This window comes from Cavia porcellus, unplaced genomic scaffold (assembly GCF_034190915.1).
Source record: "Cavia porcellus strain 051 isolate PalLab524CR breed Dunkin Hartley unplaced genomic scaffold, mCavPor4.1 scaffold_14, whole genome shotgun sequence".
Lineage (NCBI taxonomy): Eukaryota > Metazoa > Chordata > Mammalia > Rodentia > Caviidae > Cavia > Cavia porcellus.
This window is the reverse complement of record NW_026947497.1, coordinates 376705-399266: the sequence shown is the minus strand read 5'-3', so window position 1 is coordinate 399266 and position 22562 is coordinate 376705. Positions and strand designations below refer to the sequence as shown.

Genomic DNA, 22562 nt, shown 5'->3' with positions numbered 1-22562 from the left:
TTCTTTTTCTTTATAAGGTTAGATAGAGGTTTGTCAATTTTGTTTATTCTCTCAAAAAACCAGCTTTTTGATTCATTAATTCTTGTTTTTTTTTAGATTCAATTGTATTGATTTCTGTTCTGAGTTTTACAATTTCCTCTTTTTTATGAGCTTTGAGTTTAACTTGTGCTTATTTTTCTAGAAGCTTGAGATGAAGCATTAGATTGTTTGTTTGTGTTCATTCTGTTTTCTTTAGATGACAATCTGCTATATATTTTCCTCTTAAAACTGCTTTTGTTGCATCTGACAGATTACAGTGTGTTTTTTCTACATTTTCATTGAATTGTAGGTATTCCTTTATTCTCTTATTTAATTTCATCTGCAGCCCACTGATTGTTCAGAAGGTTGTTATTTAATTTCCATTTATGTATGCAGGTTTTGAGATTTCTTTTGCCATTAATTTCCAAGTTCACTGTGCTAGGGTCAGATGTCATGCATGGGATAATTTCAATGCTTTTGCAGTTACTTAAAAATGTTCTATGGGATAATATATGGTCTATTTTGGAGAATGTCCCTTGTGCAGCTGAGAAGAATGTGTATTCTGATGTGGTTTGGTGGAACAGTCTGTAAACATGTACTAAGTCCAATTGTTTGCAGGTATGATTCAGTTCTATTATTTCTTTGCTAACTTTTTGTTTAGTTGACCTATCTCTTTGTGACAATGGGCTGTTAAGGTCCCCCGATATAATTGTGTTCTCGAGAATTTGTTTTTTCATGTCCATTCGTATCTGCATTATATAGTTGGGTGCCCCTGTGTCTGGTGCTTATATATTTATAATTTTTAGTTCTTCCTCTTGAAATTTTCCACTAACGAGTATGTAGTGACCTTCTTTAACTCTTTTAATCATTTTAGCTTTGAAGTTCACATTGTCTGCAAATAGAATAATTACCCCTGCTTTTTTTTCTTATTTTATGTTGCATGTAATACTGTTTTCTATCCTTTGACTTAATCAGTGAGTTTCCTTTTGGGTAAGATGTGTTTCTTGTATACAGAATATTGTGGTATCATGTTTATTGACAGGTTCTGTCAACCTATTTCTTTGATAGTGAATTGAGGCCATTTATACTTATGGATATCACTGATATGTACTGGCTCAACTTTGCCATGTTATGTTCCCATTGTTTACTTTCTGATTTTCCCCATTGTATAATTGCTTGTCTTACCTGTTGGTTTCTTCCTGTTGGTGTTCTGGGGATTGTGATCTATTTTACCTATATCTAGTATGTCTTTCAATACTCTTACTAGGGTTGGTCTGGTGGACATGGATTTATTCAGTTATCTTTGTCATGGTAGTATCTTGTTTCTCCATCAAATTTGTATGAAAATTTTGCTGTTTATATCAGTCTGGGTTGAAAGTTACTTTCTTTCAGGGCTTGAAATACCTCAATCCAAGCTCATCTTGACTTGAAGGTTTGTGCTGAAAAGTCTGCTGTGATTCTAATGGGCTTTCCTTGATAGATGAGCTGTCTTTTCTCTAACAGCTTTTCGTATTCTGCTTTTATTCTGTGTGTCTGAGATCTTAATTATTATATGTCTGGTGTATATTTATGTTAGTTGTGACTGTTTGGCATTCTATATGCATCACTTATCTGCATATCAGATTTTTTCTCATGTTTGGGAGCTTTTTTGCAATCTCTTCTGTGAATATGTTAGTTATGTCATTTGCATTGACTTCTGCATCTTCACTGATACCTATTAATCTTATATTGTTGCACTTGGCATTTTCTTGAAGATGCTGGATTGTCATTTAATGCTGCTTGGTTATTTTTAAAAATTCTTTCCTTTCATGATCACTAATTGCAATCCTGACCTCAAGGTCAAAATCCTATCCTCAGCTCATTTAAACAGTTTTCCCAGCTTTGAATAGAATTTTTTTTTTTATTTCTTGGATGTCTCTTTGAGTTTGTTTCATGAATTCTGCTTGCTTTCTATATTGTTTAATCAGTTTCTTATGCTTCTGTAATTTTTCTCTATTTCTTCTTTAGCTGTGCTCAGCAACTCCTTTATTAACATTGTTCTTTCTATCTTTACATGGGAGAATACTTCTAATTTTACTTCTTCTATAGCCTCATGGATTTTTTTTTATTTCACTTGCTATATTTTCAGAGATTTCCAGTGTGTTACTTTTGAAGTCCTCTATTTCAATGTCTCCTGTACTTGCTCCTGGTGGATTAGATGTGTGTGATAGCATTTTGCTTTTTTGTTTTGTCATTTTCCTCTTTAGAGTTAATATTTGGTCCTTCAATCCCCCTAGTGTCACGTGTTGCAATGTGCATCTTGGGGTCTTAATGTAAGTTTGATGTTTGTCCAGTTGCTGGGTCTCACAGTGAATTGGTGGGGCAGTCACCTGACTTTCCACTGCAGGGCCTCTTGGGTAAGTCCTATATTGTTCCTTGGCTGACAAGCCTAGTAGTATTGATGTAAGTCAGATTTTAGTTCCTGCTGTTTCATTATCTTCAGGCTGTTTCAGGTCACCAAGTCTCCCTGACTATAGTGTTTTTGTTGGCTGAAGCCCTACTGTGTCTCTATTGTTTGCCTGTGTGTCTCATAAACCCTTTTGATTTTCTCCAAGTTGGAGGAGTCCTTATTGGCACACTCTACACCCTGCCTGATGTTTTGTGTGTGCAGGAAGTGGTCACCCACACTCTTGCCAGACTCGCCAATATCTTACAGTTAGTTGGAGGGAGCTTTAATACTGGCCCTATTTAGCCACTGTACACCTCTATTTTAGGGGCATACTTACCACACTGACTAGAGCCTGTTGAGATCTTTTGTTTGGATGAGGTAGTTACTGAATCTCCCTTTAAGCTAGCACAATTAATCTGCTGTAGTCCAAGGTTCTGGGAAAAAGGGTGGGATCTAAAGATCAATTGCAGTATTAAGTCCATGAGGTAAGGATTATCTCTGGGGGACAAGCAGATAACCTGGGTCTGGGCATCCACTGGGTGTAGGACAAGGTCCTAGGGCACCTTGGCATATCTCAGTGCTGGCTGGGAGTGGGCAGCTGTGCAGGCCAAGGTCTGAGGGGAGCATGCATACCCCTGGCCAGCGGGAGTTATACAGGAAGCTAGCAGTGGTACAGGCCAACGTCCCAGGGCTGAGTGGTGTTCCTCAGTGCTGGCTGGAGTCATGCCTATTTCTGGGTTTTGAGCAATGTTTCAAAGCCTCCAGTTTAAATCTAATGTTTACCTGGAGTGAAATTTGTGCTTCAACGGGTGAGGTTCCAGCCTACAGCAGATGGTTGATCTCAGATTTGACACAGAACTCCAGTCTCTAGTCAAGTCCTTTCTGCTGGATTACCAAGAAAAGAATAGAGATACTTTTTCATCAGGAATTTTATAGCAGAGTGGTCGTTCTAGCACTTATGACCACCTACAAACATTAAATCCTCTCATTCTTTTTTGATAATTGAATTCAACATATTGATGAAGGCAACAGCACATGTTGAAGGATCAGAAGGCAAAAATTCACTCACTTGCATACACATATGTTTTAAAAAACAGATAAGTATAAAGGAAAACAACATCTTCGCTATCAGTGAGTTTCTTGAAAATTTATGAATTATTTACACATTATAACCCAGTCTGAGCAAGTATATATTCTCAAGATACAGTTTTCTAGTGCAGCAGAAATGTTCGTATTGAGGTTACTTGCTCATCTTTCAGGATTATGAGGGTCATCTGTGAAAATGTTACCTATGATAAAATGCCCTTACCAGTTATAGCCATTGTGCGTTCATGGAAAAAGCCAATGATCTTAGTGAAAGAAAGCTTTATGATTAGCCACTCTGATAATTATTTGATGTCAACTACATTTTCCTTTAGACACATTTTAGACACAATCAAAGGATGACTGATTTTATATTCACCTCTACATGTTTCTAAAATGTATCAGTCAAATAGTACATGTGGGTGGATATCTGTATACACACATATGTATATATAATTATATATTTCTTAGAAATAGATAAATAAAAGAATTTTTAAAAAGTTAATTTTATGAATGCCACTTGTAGTTGACAAAAACAACTTAAAATGTTAGAAAAACTGGGCCAGGGATTTAGCTCAGCAGCACAAGTTCCTGGCTGGCAAGCATAAAATCATGAGTTCAATCTCTGGGATTAAAATAAAAGTAAATAAAATGTTAGTAATGCTAAGAATTATACAGTTGTGTATAATGCTATCTATCTTTTTTCACTTTCCTTAAAATGTCAGTTTCTATGATGCTTTTAGGTTAATTGCTGCCTTGAGCCTACATAATAAGCTCCGCATTTGCTCACAAACTATCACCAAGGAAGCAAGAGTATAAAATCAACCCTAAATGCCCAGGAGGCTCATCCAGCTTCAGTCAGCTTAGCCTATGGTCAAAATCGGATAGAGGAGGAAGGGAAAAGAATAAGAACTTCAGCTCCAGGCTTATGCAGATCTGAGCACTAATTTGGGCTAGTATAGTTGTTCTAGGCATGAAACAGTTTACTTACAATTTTGTCCCCTTAAACTGTCTGTAGATTAATAATGATGTCTATACATAGGCTTCTCATGAGACTTAGATGTGCTGGGAAAACACTGATGCAGTCAGAAGAGCAGAAGAGCACGGTGAGAGGGAGAGAAGATACTGTGACTGATGGTACAGAGCACAGGTGACAATATATTTAGTCCTAATTCAAGCTTTTCCAATGGCCAAGACTGGGATGTATTATTTTCTCTTGTATAGTTACAAATGTGAAATATTTTTCTTGACTGGATGAATTGTAGATATGGTGTGTTGTAATATTCATGGCACTTTTAAATGTGTGTAGTAAACAGAAAAATGTGACTGTGGCCCTCAGACCCACAGCATCCACTACTGTGTGGATGCATTATCACACAGAGCAAAGCTGAGAGGGTAGGATGTGGGAAGAAAGACAAAGCTCTAAGATAATCTAATAATGAAGCTAACTGGACCCTCTAAACGTTCCATTTGACCTCATCATTACTCTTTTTAATATCTTCCTGAAACTGTTAAAAGCATCATACCAGAGTGATATACGCACTTCCATGTTTTATGGCAGCACAGTTTGAAACAGCAAAATCTTGGAAACAGACCAATTCATGAAGGAATAAAGAAAATATGTTTGTTTTAAATAATGGAGTAACACTCTGACATAATGAAGGATAAACTCGATACATTTCTAGGTAAACAGATGCACTTTCTGACTAAAAGGGTTTTGGCCCAGACAGGACTATGTAGCCAGAAAAGCCTTAACCAGAACCTCCCCCGCCCCTAAGAAATTTACCTGTGACTCTGTCTCCCCACCAACCTTAGGAATCTGCCCCTGGCGCCAAATGTGTGCCAATGAGATACCTGTACATCTCTAATGGCCCTAGGGCACTACCCTAAGCTTAGGCTACTTATATACCCCCCATGCCAAGTGTCCACTAGAGAGAAAGCCGGACTCCAGTGGTTGGGGGGGGGGTGTGTCGGTTATCTCTCTCCGTGGTCTCAGAATAAAGGCCTCTTTTGTTTTATATGTCACATCTTTTGGAAATAATCCTATCATTTGGCACTGTGACTTGGTCGGCAGGTGATTGACTCCTGGGACACACCCATTTCGAGTTCCAGTGGAGTCTGCAGCCAATTCGTGAACTGATTTACATCCTGCTGCTTTCCTCTCCCGGATCTACCCGCACTCAACACCAGCCCAATTCATTTCAGGTGAGCACACTCTGGAGAATTCTTGGTGCTGGGCTCTGCCCCAGGTGAGTTCTCTCCCCATTTGCGTGGGTCTGTGATGCTCTCACATCCTTAAGACAGCCCAGGGCAGTGTCTTTCTGGGTAAACCTGCATCCACAAATCTCTTGTGTCCTTTGGGTTCAGATAGCCCAAGGCAGAGCTTTCTGGACCGCCCACACTAGGAGGCCCTCATTTCCCTTAGAGCCTTGTGCTCTCACAGGCAAAACTGTTACTGACCCCATGTGGACTCCACTTGTAAATCTCTCAGTGAGGAATGGAATATACGAGTTTTTGGAACCTTACCTGCCATGTGTTACCACAGAATGAGTGATGGCTTGTCCTTCAGTCCATGGCTCATTTCTTGCCTGAATCAGTCATGGGAAATGTGTTCTCTAACTCCCAAAAGACGCCTCTACAATACCTAATTTCCAATCTATGTACTCTTAAGATTAAAATCTGATTCTGTATAAATTGTTCATCTCAGAATTCCTCATATTGGAATTAGTCATTTTAATAATTAGATTTCATGTCAGGATTAACATTTTTATACTGATTCTGTCTGGTTTTATATCTGTTTTTGGCAGTTGTCATTAATTGTATGAGTTTTCACAGGTTAGATTACATATGCTATTTTGTTTTGGGTGATATTGCAGGTTTAACTGAACTGTATCCCAGTTCTTTGTATTATTATCATTATTTTTTTTAATTCTTTACATTTTTAGTACTCATGAACCCATGGCCTTTGTACTGATCTTCACCCAGAACGTGTATGTAATTTTTATCATTTTTTTTAATTTTGAGAAAATATCTCAATAAAGCACTATGCCTAGGCCCCTGGTTCAAATTTGGATCCTCCTGTCTCAGCTTTCCAGAAAGCTGCGATTGGAGCTTTGTGCACCAATCCAAACTACTCTGTAACGTGTGAAGTTTTAATAGTAGATACAGGAAAAGTGAATTGCATGTTCTTATTGTTTATTCTTTTCCTGCATCTTCTTTTTGTGTGGATTTATGTTAAAGTCCCTCACACATCTAGGGCTTTGGTCCTTTTCTCTCCCCTCCTGGGGGTATCCCTGCTGCTATGCTCAGAGTACCACCGATCATCACACACTGAGTGCTTCATTCTTTGGGAAGAGGCCAGAGACTATTTGGAATTCTTTCTCTATTGTTACACTGCTACTCCTCTGTGAATTTACCAGCTCTCAGGAGTCCAAGTAATATGCAGTATCTTGGCTCATAAACTATAATTTTTACAATTTGAATGAGCCATACGTTTATGTGTTATAATTTTATTTTTGGATCATGTCTTTCTTTTTCTGAGTAATAGCTCTGCTCAAATTTGGGGGAAATAAAGAGTGAATTACATTCAATGGTGCTGTTTTCTTTTCTATTTGATGAAATGTGCTGTTCTTAAATCTTTAGAATATTTCCATATGTAACTATCTATTGTGCATTAATAATAAGTAAGAGCTGAAAGAGAAAAAAGCTAGCAAAGTTCCAAGTGCCTTTTAGCTAGAGAATAAATCCAGCCACCTGTCAGCACTTTGTCTGATCTTTTGATTCACTGATTTTCTGCATGAGAATGGCACTAATATTTTACCAGTAGTTTTCCCTTTATCTCAAAAAACAACTTGACCTGACCTGAGATCTGAGCCTTTGTTCCCATTGCCTGGTGTTTTCCTTCACTCGGGTACTTGTCTTTCTTCAGAAAAATGGCTGAATGAATTCACTTCAGAATTTCCCTGTTTGGGTTTTTTCCTGGCTCAATGTAATCTCAGTACCAAAGGAAAAAGTTAAGGGTTGCAGTTTGTCTTTGGTGCTGAATCTCCTTTATCATGTTTGAACGCTAAGACATTTTGAAATATCAATCTAATTATCTTCCTCCCTCTTTTTCTCCCTCCTTTCTCTTCCTTTGTCTGCCCTTCCTTGCTCTCCTCCCCTTCCTCTTCTTTTTGCACCCTTTCCTTTTGCTTCTGATTCCCTATGTTTACTGTTCAGGCTTACTGATCACTTCTTTCTTTAAATCTATGTAACATTTGGAATATCAGGGGAGACACTGTCCATTCAAAATGATAATTTGTTCTGACTACTTAGATATTGATTCAAACATTTATTTGATTCAAATTTTTCCATGGAACATTTGGATTTTTCTTTAGATATAGACACAGAGTATGTGCAAATATTCCCCTGCATGAAAAGTGTGTCCATGGGCTTGTGACCACGAGATCATGTGGATTTTCAGAATGGATCAGAAAAGTGTCTATCCAATCAGAATGAGTGCTAGGTGATAAAATAAAACAATAGAAATAAAACCTTTTATTATCTTGTTCTATTGTAATGACCGCAAGGTTGTACTGAAAAATATATAGTGATTTTATATAATTAGAACACAAACACAATCTGTTGATCTGAGATTAATTTTTATTTGCTTTTGTTCTGCCAGCATTCATTTTCTAGGCTACTCACAATGCCTAAGATTTGAAAAAAATATCTTTCAATTAAATGTGGAGAAGAACTTGATCCAATATCTTGTTGTGCATTTGAGCACAAACAACATATTTAAGAAACATTTAGTAATGTAGGGCTGGAGATTTAACTCAGCAGCATAAGCACCTGTTGTGCAAGTGCGAGGTCATGGGTTTGAACCCTGGTAACAACAACAACAAAAAGTTGGTATAAGTGGGTGGTGTAAGAAATTCTATCCAATTTCATACAAATTTGTTGGTAATTTAAATTTTAAACATTACTAAGTCTTTAAAAGGAATAATGGACATTCACTCATAGCACAGCAAAATATTCTTTAATTGTATAGCTGTCAAAAGGATAGATATGGACCATGGACATGGTTTGGAAGTCAAAGATGAGGACTCAAAGATTAAAACTGAGACCAAAATCTGTGACAGATTTATTTGACCTTCTGTGAGTAACACAGTGCCTTTATTCTTCAGTTTTTCTCTAACCCTATGTATGTGTCTGAAAATGCATTAAGCTTCATGTAGGAACTTTCATTAGGTTATTTAGTTGGGAGTTCTCTGATCTGCTAATGGAAACACAAAGCCATGACCTTCCCTTCAAAATTGCTTTTACTTATATTGGACTTCTCTCATTTGATATTAGGAATTTTCAGTTTTCTCCTGATTTCTTTTGTGATCCTTTCATTCTTCAAAAGTGCATTATTTGGCCAGGGTTATGGCTCAGAAGCACAGTGCCTGACTAGCAAGCATGACGTTCTGAGCTCGATTCCTTGTATACTCACCCCCAAAGAAGGTGTTTTTTTTTTTTTTTTTTTTTTTTCCGTCTCCGTGTGTTTGTGTATTTCCCATGGTTTCTGCTATCAATTTTCAGTGTCATTTTATTTTGAAAATGTTACAATGCTTTAGACAATTTCACTTATTTCTGCATTTATTACGATTTCCTTTATGGCCTAAAATGTGGTCTGTTTTGTAAAGAGAGAGTGAGTAGGGTAATTAAAAATATATTTTGCAATTTTTCAAAGAAAATCGCTTTAGGTAGCTGAGTCCATTTGTTGTATAGTGTAATTTCTGATGTTTCTTTGTTGCTTTTTGGTCAAGTTAAGCATAACTTATTGAAGTCCCTGATATGATGATACTCATGCCTAGGCAGCCTTTTCTCACAGATAGGTTAAAGAAATTTGTAGCAAATAAATTCACTGCACATATGTTTGCATTTCCTAATGTTTCTCATTGTGTCTTTGCTTTACCAATTGTTTCCTGTCTTCTGAATAGTGTGGTCAGAGTTCCAGTTTACCAGACATAAGTGGAGCCACTTCTGCTTACTCTCCAGCTGCTTTGACTTCTTTTCTGTCCTTTCACTTTCCTCTTTAAGCATGAGGTATATCTTTTGAGGCAACATGAAGTGGATTTTTTTATCCTAAATGCCAGGACGTCTTAATTATAAAGTTCAAAATCCTTTATATTATGTGTAATTGAAATGTATACACTAAAGTTCGCCAATTTTGCACTGATTGATTCATTATTCCCTCTGTCTCTGTCTGTCTCTGTCTGTCTCTGTCTCTCTGTCTCTCTCTCTCTGTCCCTCTCTCTGTCTCTGTCTCTGTCTCTCTCTCTCTCTCTCTCTCTCTCTCTCTCTCTCTCTCTCTCTCTCTCTCTCGCAAACTAACTAACTAATCTACCTGTGAAATTTGTTCCTCCCCTTGCCTTTCTGGCAGTTGTTTCCAAAATCTCTGTTTAGAATTATCTTATGCTATGGGTTGCTTTAGTTTTTCCTTATATTGGAAGTCCTGTTGATTCTGAAGCATGTTTCTCCTATTTTTAAGACTAGCCTTGCATGATATAGTAATCTGCTTTGGAAATCAAATTATCTTCCTGGAATTTCTGACGGTCAGTACATACAAATATTTTTCTTTCTGTTCTTTCATTTTTTGTTATGCTGCAAGGCAGCATGGAACCCTTCTATCATTTCTATTCCATGGATCTCTCATTTACACAAACTAAATGCAGGTTTTTCAGCTTCTTCTCTTCTATACACCTCTTCCATATCACTAGTGCTACACTTTCTGTTTACTGAGTGAACAGAATCTATTTTCTTTTTCTTTTCTTTTCTTTCTTTTTTTGTCTTTTTCCTTTTTATCAGTATCAGGGATCGAACTTACGACTGCCTCCTTGCAAGGCAGGTGCTTATGCCGCTGAGCTAAATCCCCAGCCCCAGAATCTATTTTCCATGGCAATGCACAGTGCAAGTCAGTACCTCTCTGAACGTACTTGGGTCTTCATTATAACCACCACCACCTTTTATCATTGTGTTACCACCCACAGCCTCTTCACCACATGAACATCACAAACAGGAGAGACTGCTATCATCTAGTCTTCCTGTTAGAACTGGCTGCCAGGAGCACAGTCTCCACTGTTTGACTGCTTTTATAGATTTTTTTTGTTAATTCATCACTTTTTGTAATAGTTTTCTATTGCTAAAAGTTCTCTGTGCTAGTACCTAACTCACTGGTTGCCAACTGAGATACCCTCTCTTCTTACCTTTTCCCCCCTATGTCATTATATTAAAATGTTCCCTCAATTAAGTGTGTACTAAGGAGTAGAAAATAAATAAAAATTATGAAGAAGGTAAAATTAAGAAGAATTCAGAAAGTATTTCCCAAATTAAACATCAGTGATTGTCATCAGTGAAACAAATAAAATAGTGGCAAGTTTAAATTTAACTTTCATAAAGCATCACATTTGTCCATATAAACCTTGGAAGTTAATGTATAGAAAATGATTGGTTATATGATATTATAATATGTATTTCACAATTTACGAAAAAATACAGTTTTTGCTATTTTATTGCCCTCAGGACATAAAAAGCATATGTGTTTTATTTTAAAAATTAAAATTATTTTCTAAAAGGAATTCAAATATAGCATTTAAATACTCCTCTCACATGTCTAGAGAATCCCTGTATGACCTGAATCATCATAAATAAGTAATAAAGTAAATGACAGCCAGCAGCTCGAAAGTTTAACATGGATCAAAGTGTACCTGTCAGTGAAGAAATGAAACTCAAGTGTTTTTCAGATCCTTTGATGTTCTCTTATACATTTACACTCTATGTTAGGGAGGTTCTCCTGCTCTGATTATCAGTTTCCCTCTGAGGTTATAATTCTGTAGCTCAATCCCAGTTCCATGTCTTGATTCCCATTTCCCATCACCTCGCCCCTCCCAATAGCTGTCTTTCCCCCAGAGGATGATCATGTTTAATTTACAAACAAGCAAACCCATAACTAAGTTCCAGGTTCTCTGCAGCCTGTAAAAGATCCAGAGAAAATACACATGCAAAATAGGATTTGTTTTCAGGGATGGGACTGCTCTGTGAAAGTTTTATTGCTAGAAGTTCTTCAAATATCTACTATTATTTTTCCTTTTATGTTGGAGCTATGGAGGTCATGGAAATAAGAAAAACACACCAACAAGCATAGAAAAGGCAGATCTACAATGCTTTCATCACTTTCTTGTAACCCTATGCAACATGGAAGAGTCACTCAGAACATGTGTTTATAAGAGGGAAATAGTAGATTTTCTGGGGATCACAACACTGAACCTGCTCCAAGAAAATTCAGTACCCAGGAGATGTCCATGGTCCCAGACTCCAGATTAATAACTGAAGACTAAGCCTCCAGGCCTGTGCAAGCCTCTGTGATCTTAAGGACCAGGCTGGTATCTACATACAGAGCCTGTGATCTCTTTTCTCATCCAACCAGTGAAATCGAGCCTCCTGGTTTACTCCTGTTTGGCTACCCCAGAGGCCACATGAAGTTGCCACTGAAGCAGATTTCAAACCATCTTAGCAGTAGGATCACCCTTCATGCCCAGTAATCAGGCTGTACCCTGTGTATGAAGGATGCAGACACATCCAGGGCCAAGAAGGCCTTGGGATCCAGGGTTTTAGTCTCACCCCAGCATCAGATGAGAACCATTCACCCCAATAACATCCCAGCATCAACAGACATGAGAGTTAGCTCATGCTCATTGACCCAGAACCTAGGAAGGTCCTCATAGACCTCATTTTCTGATAACAAACCATCACCTGAGATTGTGGGCTACAGACCTGCCTCGTGCACATGTGCTCACTGCCAGCTGTACTGAGAGCCTGGCCACAGGCTTCAGGCTATTCTCATGGCCCCATGGCAGCAGGTCCACAGTGTCTAGGAAGCCTTTACCCACAGACTTGGTATCAGGCTCACCCCAGTAAATCCTCAGGCAGTCAAGAGTCATTTGACTGAAACTTAATTCCACACATGTATATCCAGGTTCCAGAACCATGTAGAATAGAAGTGACCTGAGAGAGCATCCTTATCTCATTTTCAGTCTTAGGAAGAAGCTTGTAGACTTTCAACTTCTCCCCTTTGAATGTAATGTTAGCAGACAAACTGTGCATGGCCTTTGCTGTGTTAAGGCACAGTCCTTCTATTTCTAATTTTTTATAGTCTCTATTAGGCAGAGATGTTGAATTTTGTCAGATGTAATTTTAGTGTCTGTGGCAATGACAATATGCTTTTCTTTCATTCATTGAATGTAGAACATCACATTCATAGACCTGGATACTTTGATTATGCTTGCACCCATGGTAAAAAACCCATTAGACTGTACTACATCATCTCATATTGATTCTTTTGAAGCTTTGTATACTTATGCTGAGCAACATAATGGTCCAAAATTCTCTTTTACAGTGTACTTTTTAATATCAGAATTATACTGAGTTCATAAGATGACTTTCTGTTTTTCTGTTTTCAAAGTTTTCAGTTTTTTTCAAGGGATTTGTGCCTTATTTTCTGTTTGGTAGATTTTAACAGTGAAACTATAAAGTATCAGATTTTTCTTAGATGGAAAAATTTTTGCCATTGATTCAATTTAATTATTTGTGGTCAGTCTGCCTACTTATGAATGAGATTTCCAAATGTTGTTATGATACTTTCTCTCTCCTCTTACAGATTAGAATGACCCCACAAAAATCAAAACAGGTATTTTTAAATTTAAAGTTCATTCTAACATTATATTCAGATATACTTCTATTAATGGTTTTGAATAATATTACAATGTTTGGTTATTAAAACTAAAAAAAAGTACTGAACTTTAAAATTTATTTTTAACAAATACCTTAGAGAGCATATTGAAAACTCAAAATGAAGCAGAAAGTTCCACATGTATTCAATTTAAAGAAAAATTATATTCCAGAGAAAGTTATAAAAGTAGACATTCTCAAGCACAATTCTTCCCCAGGGAACAAAATAAAGATGCTATGTAAGACAGGTGGAGATCATTTAATATAAAATCCATAATTCTAAATTTCTCCTCACAATACAGAGATGGGGAGAGAAACTCAAATTGCATGTGCAGCCTATCTCAGCCATTAACATTTTTTGCAGCAAATGGGGCTTAAGAAGCATTCTACCCAGATCCTTCTCTTCCGGGGTATTTAGAACCCCATTACAGAATTGTTCCAGTAACCTTTTTCTAAAAAAGTGCTGACTGGTAAGTTGATTACTCAGGGATATGGCACTGATTAAATTTTACTCCATAATACATTCAAAGGATAAACCTTTTGAATGTAATCTTTATCTAATACTTATTTGACATTTGAGTAAGAAAATGCTCAAGAATAATTTGATTGTAGAAGGACTAATATTTAACTATTTTTAAAACAAATACTTCTGTCTCAAATTTTTTTCCTATGAGGTGGCCTCCCATCTTTTTTTGATGTATCAATGTGATAAATTTGAAATACTAGAAATTTTGTGTTAATTTACGCATAAATTGGTGAAAACAAAGAGAACATCAGTAGCAATGACTGTGCTGCTGAAGATGAGATGTGTGCATGCACTGACTCCACATGAGGAAAGTAGTCATTACCTACTGCAAACCCAGACCAATGATAAATAGAAATTGAAAAGAAAAACAAATTAAGACTGAAAAAAGTAAACTGTAAAGAAATAATTCAAGTAGGAATATAAACAGGAAATATTTTAAATAAGATTGGTAATAATTTCAATGAATAGAGAACAGGTAAAACTATAAAGTTAAAGAACCTATTTTAAATAGATGCAAAATGTGAGTAAATTATTTTTCTCCTTCACCATTATCTCTTAATGCATGATATTTTTGAAAATATATTTTCATTCCTAGTTTAAATAATCATATTAATTAGTAGCTCATTTACAAACAGCAACTACTGAAAATGCTGTATAGTGAGAGACTTTTAGATTAAGAGAGCATGAAATTCAAGGAATTCTTGAGTGTCTATTGCAGTGAAATACCATATTCTAGAAAAAGGCAATCAAATGAGAATAATGCCACCTGGTTAACTGGGAGACTTCACATGAAAAAGGGAGGTGGGATTTCATGAAAGGGTGTTAGTAAAGCTTTAAGAATGTTATCTAAATTCTGAAGAGTGTATCAATGTGTGAAGGATGCTTGGGGACAATGGAGGGTAGCACACTCGCTTTGCTGTGATGTATGAGCCAAGAATATAAGCTCATACATTTAATATGGCAGTGTCAGGATTTACAATCTTCTATTTTTTAAGCCTGTTGATATTTGTTACATGAACAGTATCTGAGAATGCATTACCATTACCCATGAGGCAATGATTGAATCACATCTTTTTTAGCTGTCTGATATTTTCAGACATACATGCAATTGGGATGAGGGGAATTAATGAGAATGTTCAATTTATTAGAATTTTAGGTTTTTTACTTAAACATTTTACATAACATGTTGTGGGGCTTGTGAACTCATTTGCAAGGGGGCAGGGAAAACTCAGGATTTAAGACTTAGTTAGCTTGTTAAGCACTGGGTATGTAACTAAGTACAAATTTTCTCATCTATATAACACTAAATATATTTTATTTATTTTTCTTCTTATTGTGTGAATATAAGCATAATAGCATTCATCCACCACTGCATTGTTTTAATGAGCTTTCTCATTTATTATTAAAGTCAAGTCTCAGTGTATCTCTAATTTTACAGTGAGATATATTCTGTTACATTTCTTAAAAAAGCATAAGCTACTTTTCAAATGAAATTTAGAAGTCCTGTAATGTTTACAATGCTTAAGTTTTATTGGTCTTGTTCTCTACTGTTTTGTTCAACTTTATAATATCTAATGATATAGACATTTTTTTAAAGGAAACAAGAGACATTGTAGATAACCATTGTTGATAACCTTGTACTCTGTTTTACAACATGTGCTATGTTTATCCTTGGTTTTGACTGACAGCTTTGTTTTGCCATATTTGAATTTATTCTCTACCCCAAAAAAGTAATAAGAACTAAGGAGTAATAAAACCCAAAATGTGTAAATTTTGTTGTAAAAAAGAGAAGGAAAAAAAGTGCTCTAAAAGATACAACAGCAAGTATGTTTAGGGGTGTTAAATAGCTGACTATATTAATGTTTTTGGTTGGATCATTGAATACAACTGTTTGCAGTCTCACCATTTGAATGTCCACTTTGTATGCTTTGATACTGTGATTTGAGCAACTATCTCTAAGATGATAATATACAATCTATTAACTGGTGACTTCTTACTGTTTTTTTTTTTTTTTTTGTAGTTCTGTATTACTTGTACCCTTACACCGCTTTGTTTTGTTTTGTGTTTTTCGCTTTTTCCTTTTAAATAAAATTTAAAAAAAAAAAGAAATATCATATTTCCAAAAATCACATCCAAAGTTAATAGCTTAATTATGTATGGTCTGATGTTACACCCACATCTTAAAAAATAATTAGCTTTTTACTGGTAAAAATTTAAGATGCTAACAGTTAATCATGATAGTGCTGTATGTGTGAAGAAGTTCAATCTGATGGAAAAATTATCAGGTAGAAAAATGAATCATCAGCCCTACCTGTCTGACCAAGGAATTTGAAATGCAAGTAATATTTTTAGAAAATTCAACAAGTGAATATAAATCTATACACTAGCTGTGCCTGAGAAAATTCTTAGCCTTAATTAGAGTTTTATTTCACTTAAAACTGTTTCTACACATGAGAAGAGTTATGCAGTGCTTTAAATATTGTGTTTATATTTGATTGTTTGTGAAAACAGAAATGCAGTCAATTCATTTTTAAAAAAATCAAATATTATATTCAACCTCATTTTATCCAAATAAACTATTCTTTCACATTGGATGGCAAAAATTATTTTAGTAGACTAATTTGGGAAAGATCAGAAACTACTTCTAAAAAAGTGACCCTAGTCTATTTCTGATTGAATTTCTATTTTAAAAATTTACTTTCTTCTAAAAGGTAAACAATCGTTGTGTGGGTGAAAATCTTAGCTTTGTCAGTGCTATGGGGAGTAGTGAAAGAAACTTAAATAGGATTTCACTGAAAAGCAAAGTATGAGGGCTGAAGACATGCTTTTCCAAATGGCATGTGTTTTAAGGTGGCTGGTTAAAAATTAATTGTAAATGTTCATTTATTTCTTTACTCATTCATTCATTCATTTCCTCAACTGAGAATCCAATTGAGGTCCTTGCACTTGTGAGGCAGGCGCTGTACCCATGAGCCCTATCCCTGCCCCTCTAAAATGTTAATTTAAAACTATAAAACAAAAATTGGTGGAAAATATTCAGTGTTAGCTTTATGGCAACATATACTAATGCAACAGCTTATCACCAGGTCAGGATATCACTACCATGGATGGACTGTAGGCACCTTACACTTATTGGTTTTATATTATGTTTAATAGTGTCACATTACACACATAGGGTCTTTGCATTGAAATTAGAATATCTCTTTTACACAGGAAGAAATTGAGAGGATAATTGAGACTATTAGACTCAAAATATTTTAATATTGTTAAACACTATATTTGCTTAAAATTTACTGCTGTTTTCCTAAATATTTATATACCATTTGGCGACTAATATTCATGCTGTTACTTATATAATATATAAAAATATGTCTAGGAATTACAAAGAAACTTCATTTCCTACCACGACTCTCACAAGATATGCATTGAATCAAGGCATGTTTTTCCACACTTTTATTTGTGCTCAAATATATGAGAAAATTGACATGCAAGACAAAGACACGTTACTATATAGTGACAAGAATCCAAATTATATCACAATTTATCTCCCTACAAACTAAATTTCTGTCTGAAAATTTCATAGAATTGGACAAAATGATTGAATTAGACAAATTTAGAAAAATGCATACCTTTATTCATGATGGTAAATGGTACATGTTCTGTCAAATATCATATCCTGTATTACGGTCAAACTTCAGTGCAATATTCTCTGGTACAGAACTTTTAAAATTATTTGTTTATTAGGTGTCTTTGGTGGTTCTTTTTGCTCTAGGATTCTGAGTGAAGTAAATAAAATCATGTTGGTTCCTCAAATAGACTGTGATCAATGCACTATTCAGGAAACACTGGTAAGTAAGCTTATGAATTGTGTCATTTCAGGTAATGTGTGTTTTTTACTCCACTGGACTGTGGAAAAAGGGCATAACATCACTGCTTTTATTCTTCTGGGACTCTCTCATAACAAGAACATTGAAGTCTTTTGCTTTGTGTTGTTTTTATTTTGCTGCATTGCTATTTGGCTGGGAAATGTGCTGATAATAATTTCCAGCACATGCCGACAACTAATTGACCAACCCATGTACTTCTTCCTCAATTTTCTCTCACTCAATGATTTTTATTATACATCCATACTCACTCCCAAGCTTATGACTGACTGACAGTCAGACAGAAAGATTATTTCCTACACTAACTGCATGGTGCAGCTTTTTACCACCCACTTATTTGGCAGCATCAGGTTCTTCATCCTCATGGGGATGGCTAACGACCGCTACGTGGCCATCTGCAGGCCACTGCACTACTTGGTCATCATGAACCAGTGAAGGTATAGCTGGATTGTCATGGCTTGATTCTCTGGGGAATTCCAGGACTCTGCCTGTCAGTTCCTTCTCACCATCTTCTTACCATTCTGTGGACCCCATGAGATAGATCACTGCTTCTGTGACTTTTACCCTTTGCTGAAATTGGGCTGTTCTAACACACCCAAGATAGGTCTCTTAGTCATTGCTAACTCAGGCTTAATTGCTTTGGTGACCTTTGTTGTCTTGATGTTGCCTTATTTTTTCATATTGTACACTTTATGGAGTACCTTGCAGAGAGCCACAGCAAGTCCCTTTCCATCTGCAGCTCTCATCTAACTGTGGTGATGCTGGTTTTTGCTCCATCGTTATTCATTTACTTTAGACCTGCCACAACATTCCCAGAAGATAAAGTGTTTGCTCTTTGTTACGCCATCATCACCTCCATGTTCAACCTTCAGATCTACACACTGAGAAACATGGAGATGAAAAATGCCATGAGAAAAGTTAGGTATCATCAAATCTTATTGAAAAAAAGCTTCTGAGTTATTACTGGTTCCATGAGACACAAGTATATTAAAATCATTCTCACCTTCCTGTCATAGTGTGGAAATATAAATGGGCAAAAACTAAACACTTTCTTTCTGGTACTTTCTATTTCTATATTGACACCCCATCAGTAAATTCAGGAATATTCTAATTCATATACTCATCTATTTCCTTAATCGTTAAGATTGCACACATGCCATGAAATTATTTTAAAAATAAAGTATTGTACGATATTGTCCTGAAAAAATGGAATCTGTGCTTTAGTGCTTTAATGTGCCTTAACTGAATTTAATATTATCTTCAATTTTTATTATTTCTTATTGAAATATATGATAATATAACAAAATGTGTATGACATTTTCAAATTGAATGCTATCACATAAAAGCACCCTGAGTAAGAACAGCCATTATTGGTACACAGAAGTCCACTTTATTTCTCTAAATAATTCATATATCCCAAAATAACCACAGTCATCATCTTTAAAATCAGTTAGTTTTACCTGTTCTGGTACTGTATAGAATAAGACTGATGCAAGACTCTTTTGTGTCTGTCTTTTCCATTATTTTTTGAGTCTTTATTCAGATTTGTGAGTGATGTGATTTTTTATTGATGTGATTGTGTGGCTACACATTTGTGAAGTTTCTATTTATGTAGATTGCTGTTTTGCACATTTTGGAACATGTCTTGTTGAATACAGTGTATATATCCTATTGTTTCTTGATTGTACTGTAAATAAGAAAGTATGTGAAGAAAATGAATATTAACATTAATATTTTCCCTAATATAGTTCTGTTATAAATATGATACATTGAAGTTTAAAAAATAAACAATTATTCGTAGGCAAATGCTAGAATGAGTGTAATAAAATACTTGAAATAAGTGAAACTTTTAACATCTATGTACTGTGATATGGGATATGATATGCAGATAGATATTAGTTGCCTATCCTTATAGATAAAAACATCCTGGAAATAGGCACTTACCTCTTGAAGCTAAAAATAAAATATAAATAAAAAGCCTTCTAATGAATGTCTTATTAGGTTATGTTAACTAGATTAACAAATAGGTAGTCACTAATAAATTTTTTCAATAAGGATTTTCTCTGTAGCAGTTGAGTTAGGTCATCATGGGCCCTGGATGTGGAGTTTGAGGCCATGCTTTCCACTCACTGGTTCTCACGTCAGTGAGCCCAGTATGGAAATGAAGGCAGGCCCATTACAAGGAAGCACAGAACTCCCCTGACACTAGGATTTCACTCAGGACTCCCTGGTGGCATTGCTGAACTTCTCATAAGTACACAGAAGCCTAGATCCTGTCTTCAGCTGCTATCAGACTCACATCACCACCTAGCATCCCTGGCACCCCTTTCTCTGTCCTCCTACAGGGTTTCTCACCACAAACTATGTATACATTGATTCTGCTTTGGTATCAGCATCTAAGAGGATCTGGCTAAACACAGAGATCAAAGACAGAAGAAAGAATCAGTGACAAGCGGCAAACAGCAATGCAGGTGTGAGATGACAGTAGCTTGGAGCAAGTTGGGGACAATAGGCAGAGAGAAATCAAATTTTGGCTTTCCTCCAAAAATAGAATGCAATAATTACAATAGCAACAACAACTAAAACTAAAGCAAAAGTGCCAGATGCTTTTTCATGGATTTACAATATCCAAGTTACATAGCACATGAAAAGAAAAATTTATGGGCTGTCGAGAGTGAAGAAGAAATGTTTTAGTGTTCTTATTAATTTAACTTTAGCAAAAGAAACTGAGACCTGGAGAAGTCAATTTATCCAAGCTCACACTTAGTAATAGAAGAGAACCTAGAATCCAAATCTTTTAATAAATAACAAAGCTCTTTTATTTTAACATGATATCCCTAGGAAAGCCCTAAGACTCTTGGACCTGGAAAACAAATCTTTCCAAAGTACATGTCTAGGCATGGGTGCTCAGGCACAGACTGGGCGGAAAGAAGCTAATAAAAGACAATAAAGTGAGGTGGAAATATGGTAGTTGTGAAATCACAGGCCGAGTAGCATTTATTAAATAGGAGATGGTTTTGTGTTTTGTTTGTTTTTTCATTAATCATTGAGATTAGTGCAATAAATGTATATTTTTTTCTTGAGATGCTTCAAGTTTCTGGTTCTAAATCTCTACAAAATTTTTTACTTCCTCATTAATGTGTATCAAGGCATAGGGTGAATAGCAGTTTGGCAGTTCATCATTTAAACTTTTTCTTTTGATTAGTACAGTCAACATAAGCATAAATTCAAGAATACTGACTTGCCAACTCAGAATTGATCAGGAATCTGGTTTAAAAATTTTGTTTCTAGGTACTCTTGAAAATGCCTATGATACTCTTGGAAGTTCTATGGTGTTGCATTACCTCCAAGCATATAAACAGCAATACCTCATAAATATCTAAGATCATTTTGATATCTTTATTGTAAATTAATTCTTTTAGAAGTTTAATAATTTATTTTTCATTGAGAAGCAAAATCAAACACTTCCATATTTTTCTCTTGCATCTTTCATGTCCTTATTTTGAAAAATATAAATCATAGGACTGAGCAAGGAAGTTCACATGGTGCAGAATATGGCCACGAGTTTATAAAAGAAGTAAGCAGATGGAGGCCGTGTATACCTAAAAATGCATGGAATAAAAAGTAAAACCACACATCAATGTGACACCCACAAGTGGAGAGAGATTTCCCACACCCTTCAGAACTGTGTTTTCTCAGCAAGGACAAGATGACACTGTAGGAAACAAGCAACATAGGGAAGATGAGGATGCAGACAGATCCACTATTGGCAAACATCAAAAGATGCAGGATGTCAGTGTCAGTGCAGGAAAGCTTTGGCAGAGGGTACAGGTGACACATGAAATGATCTATGACAGTGGGGCCACAGAATGGCAGGTGAAAAGTAAAGGAAATTTGAATCATGGGATGCGGACTCCCCATCAAGGCTACACCCATCAGATGCCACAGAGACTCCAGTTCATGATGGAAGTGTAGTGCAAGGGCTTGCAAATGGCCACATATAGGTAACAGGCCATAGCAGTGAGGACAGTCACTTCTGCTCCAGCAAGGAAGTAAACACCAGAGACCTGCATCAGACATCTTCAGAGGAGATGGTGTTCCTCTCATGAAGAGTGTCTATGATTGCATTTGAGGTGGTAGCTGAGCAGAAGCATGCATCCAGGGAAGACAAGAATACTAAAAAGAAGTACATGGGGCAGCCCCCCAGTGCAGGGCTTGAAACAATGGTCACTGTGACAACCATGTTGGCCCCTCATAGTTGCAATGTATCTCAACAAAAATACATTAAATCATATTTTCTGAACTCTTGGATTCTGTGAGAGCCCCAGGAGCACAAACTCTGTCACAGTGCTTTGGTTTTGCATGACTTCAGAGGAAGGGGAAAGACACTGCAGGGAACAAAATGTGAGTCTACAACCATAACAAATAAAATTGTATTTCAGATAATTTTATGGTACTATTGTCATGAACAATTTGGTTCATGCTCATACTAAAAAATTGTCACCTGTCACAAACTACACAAAATTGTAAATACGTTAAACATAGTACAGGGAAATCAGGAAGAACTAGGGTGGAGCAAAATGATCAACATTTTAAAGAGTTAAGTTTCAATAGAGATAACAGGCAGGTGCACTTGTGGTAAGGATGTGAGAAGGTTTTCATTCCTAGTCCTGGGTGTCCTTTGTTAGCAGTGGCAAACTGGCTTGAATTCTTGAATTTGTCCTAAAGACTATATGATTTGTTAAATTGATAACCCTGGTTGCTGGTAGCCTGGGATGTGATAACAGGGGCACCAACCCAGAGCAAGAAATAGCCTTGTCTACAAAGAGAAAATTTAGAGTGCAGTTAAAATATTCCTGAAAATCATAGC

The 22562-nt window shown here is 36.1% G+C and overlaps 1 protein-coding gene across 1 annotated transcript in view; it reads left to right on the top strand.

Moving 5' to 3' along the window:
* Window positions 1–18648, top strand: part of LOC100724292 (olfactory receptor 4P4-like) — a 28235-nt gene extending 9587 nt beyond the window's left edge. Inside the window, 2 exon segments of the mRNA XM_063224402.1 lie at window positions 17688–18383; window positions 18386–18648. Coding sequence (XP_063080472.1) covers window positions 17688–18383; window positions 18386–18648 — 959 coding nt within the window.
* Window positions 18649–22562: the final 3914 nt, after the last annotated feature.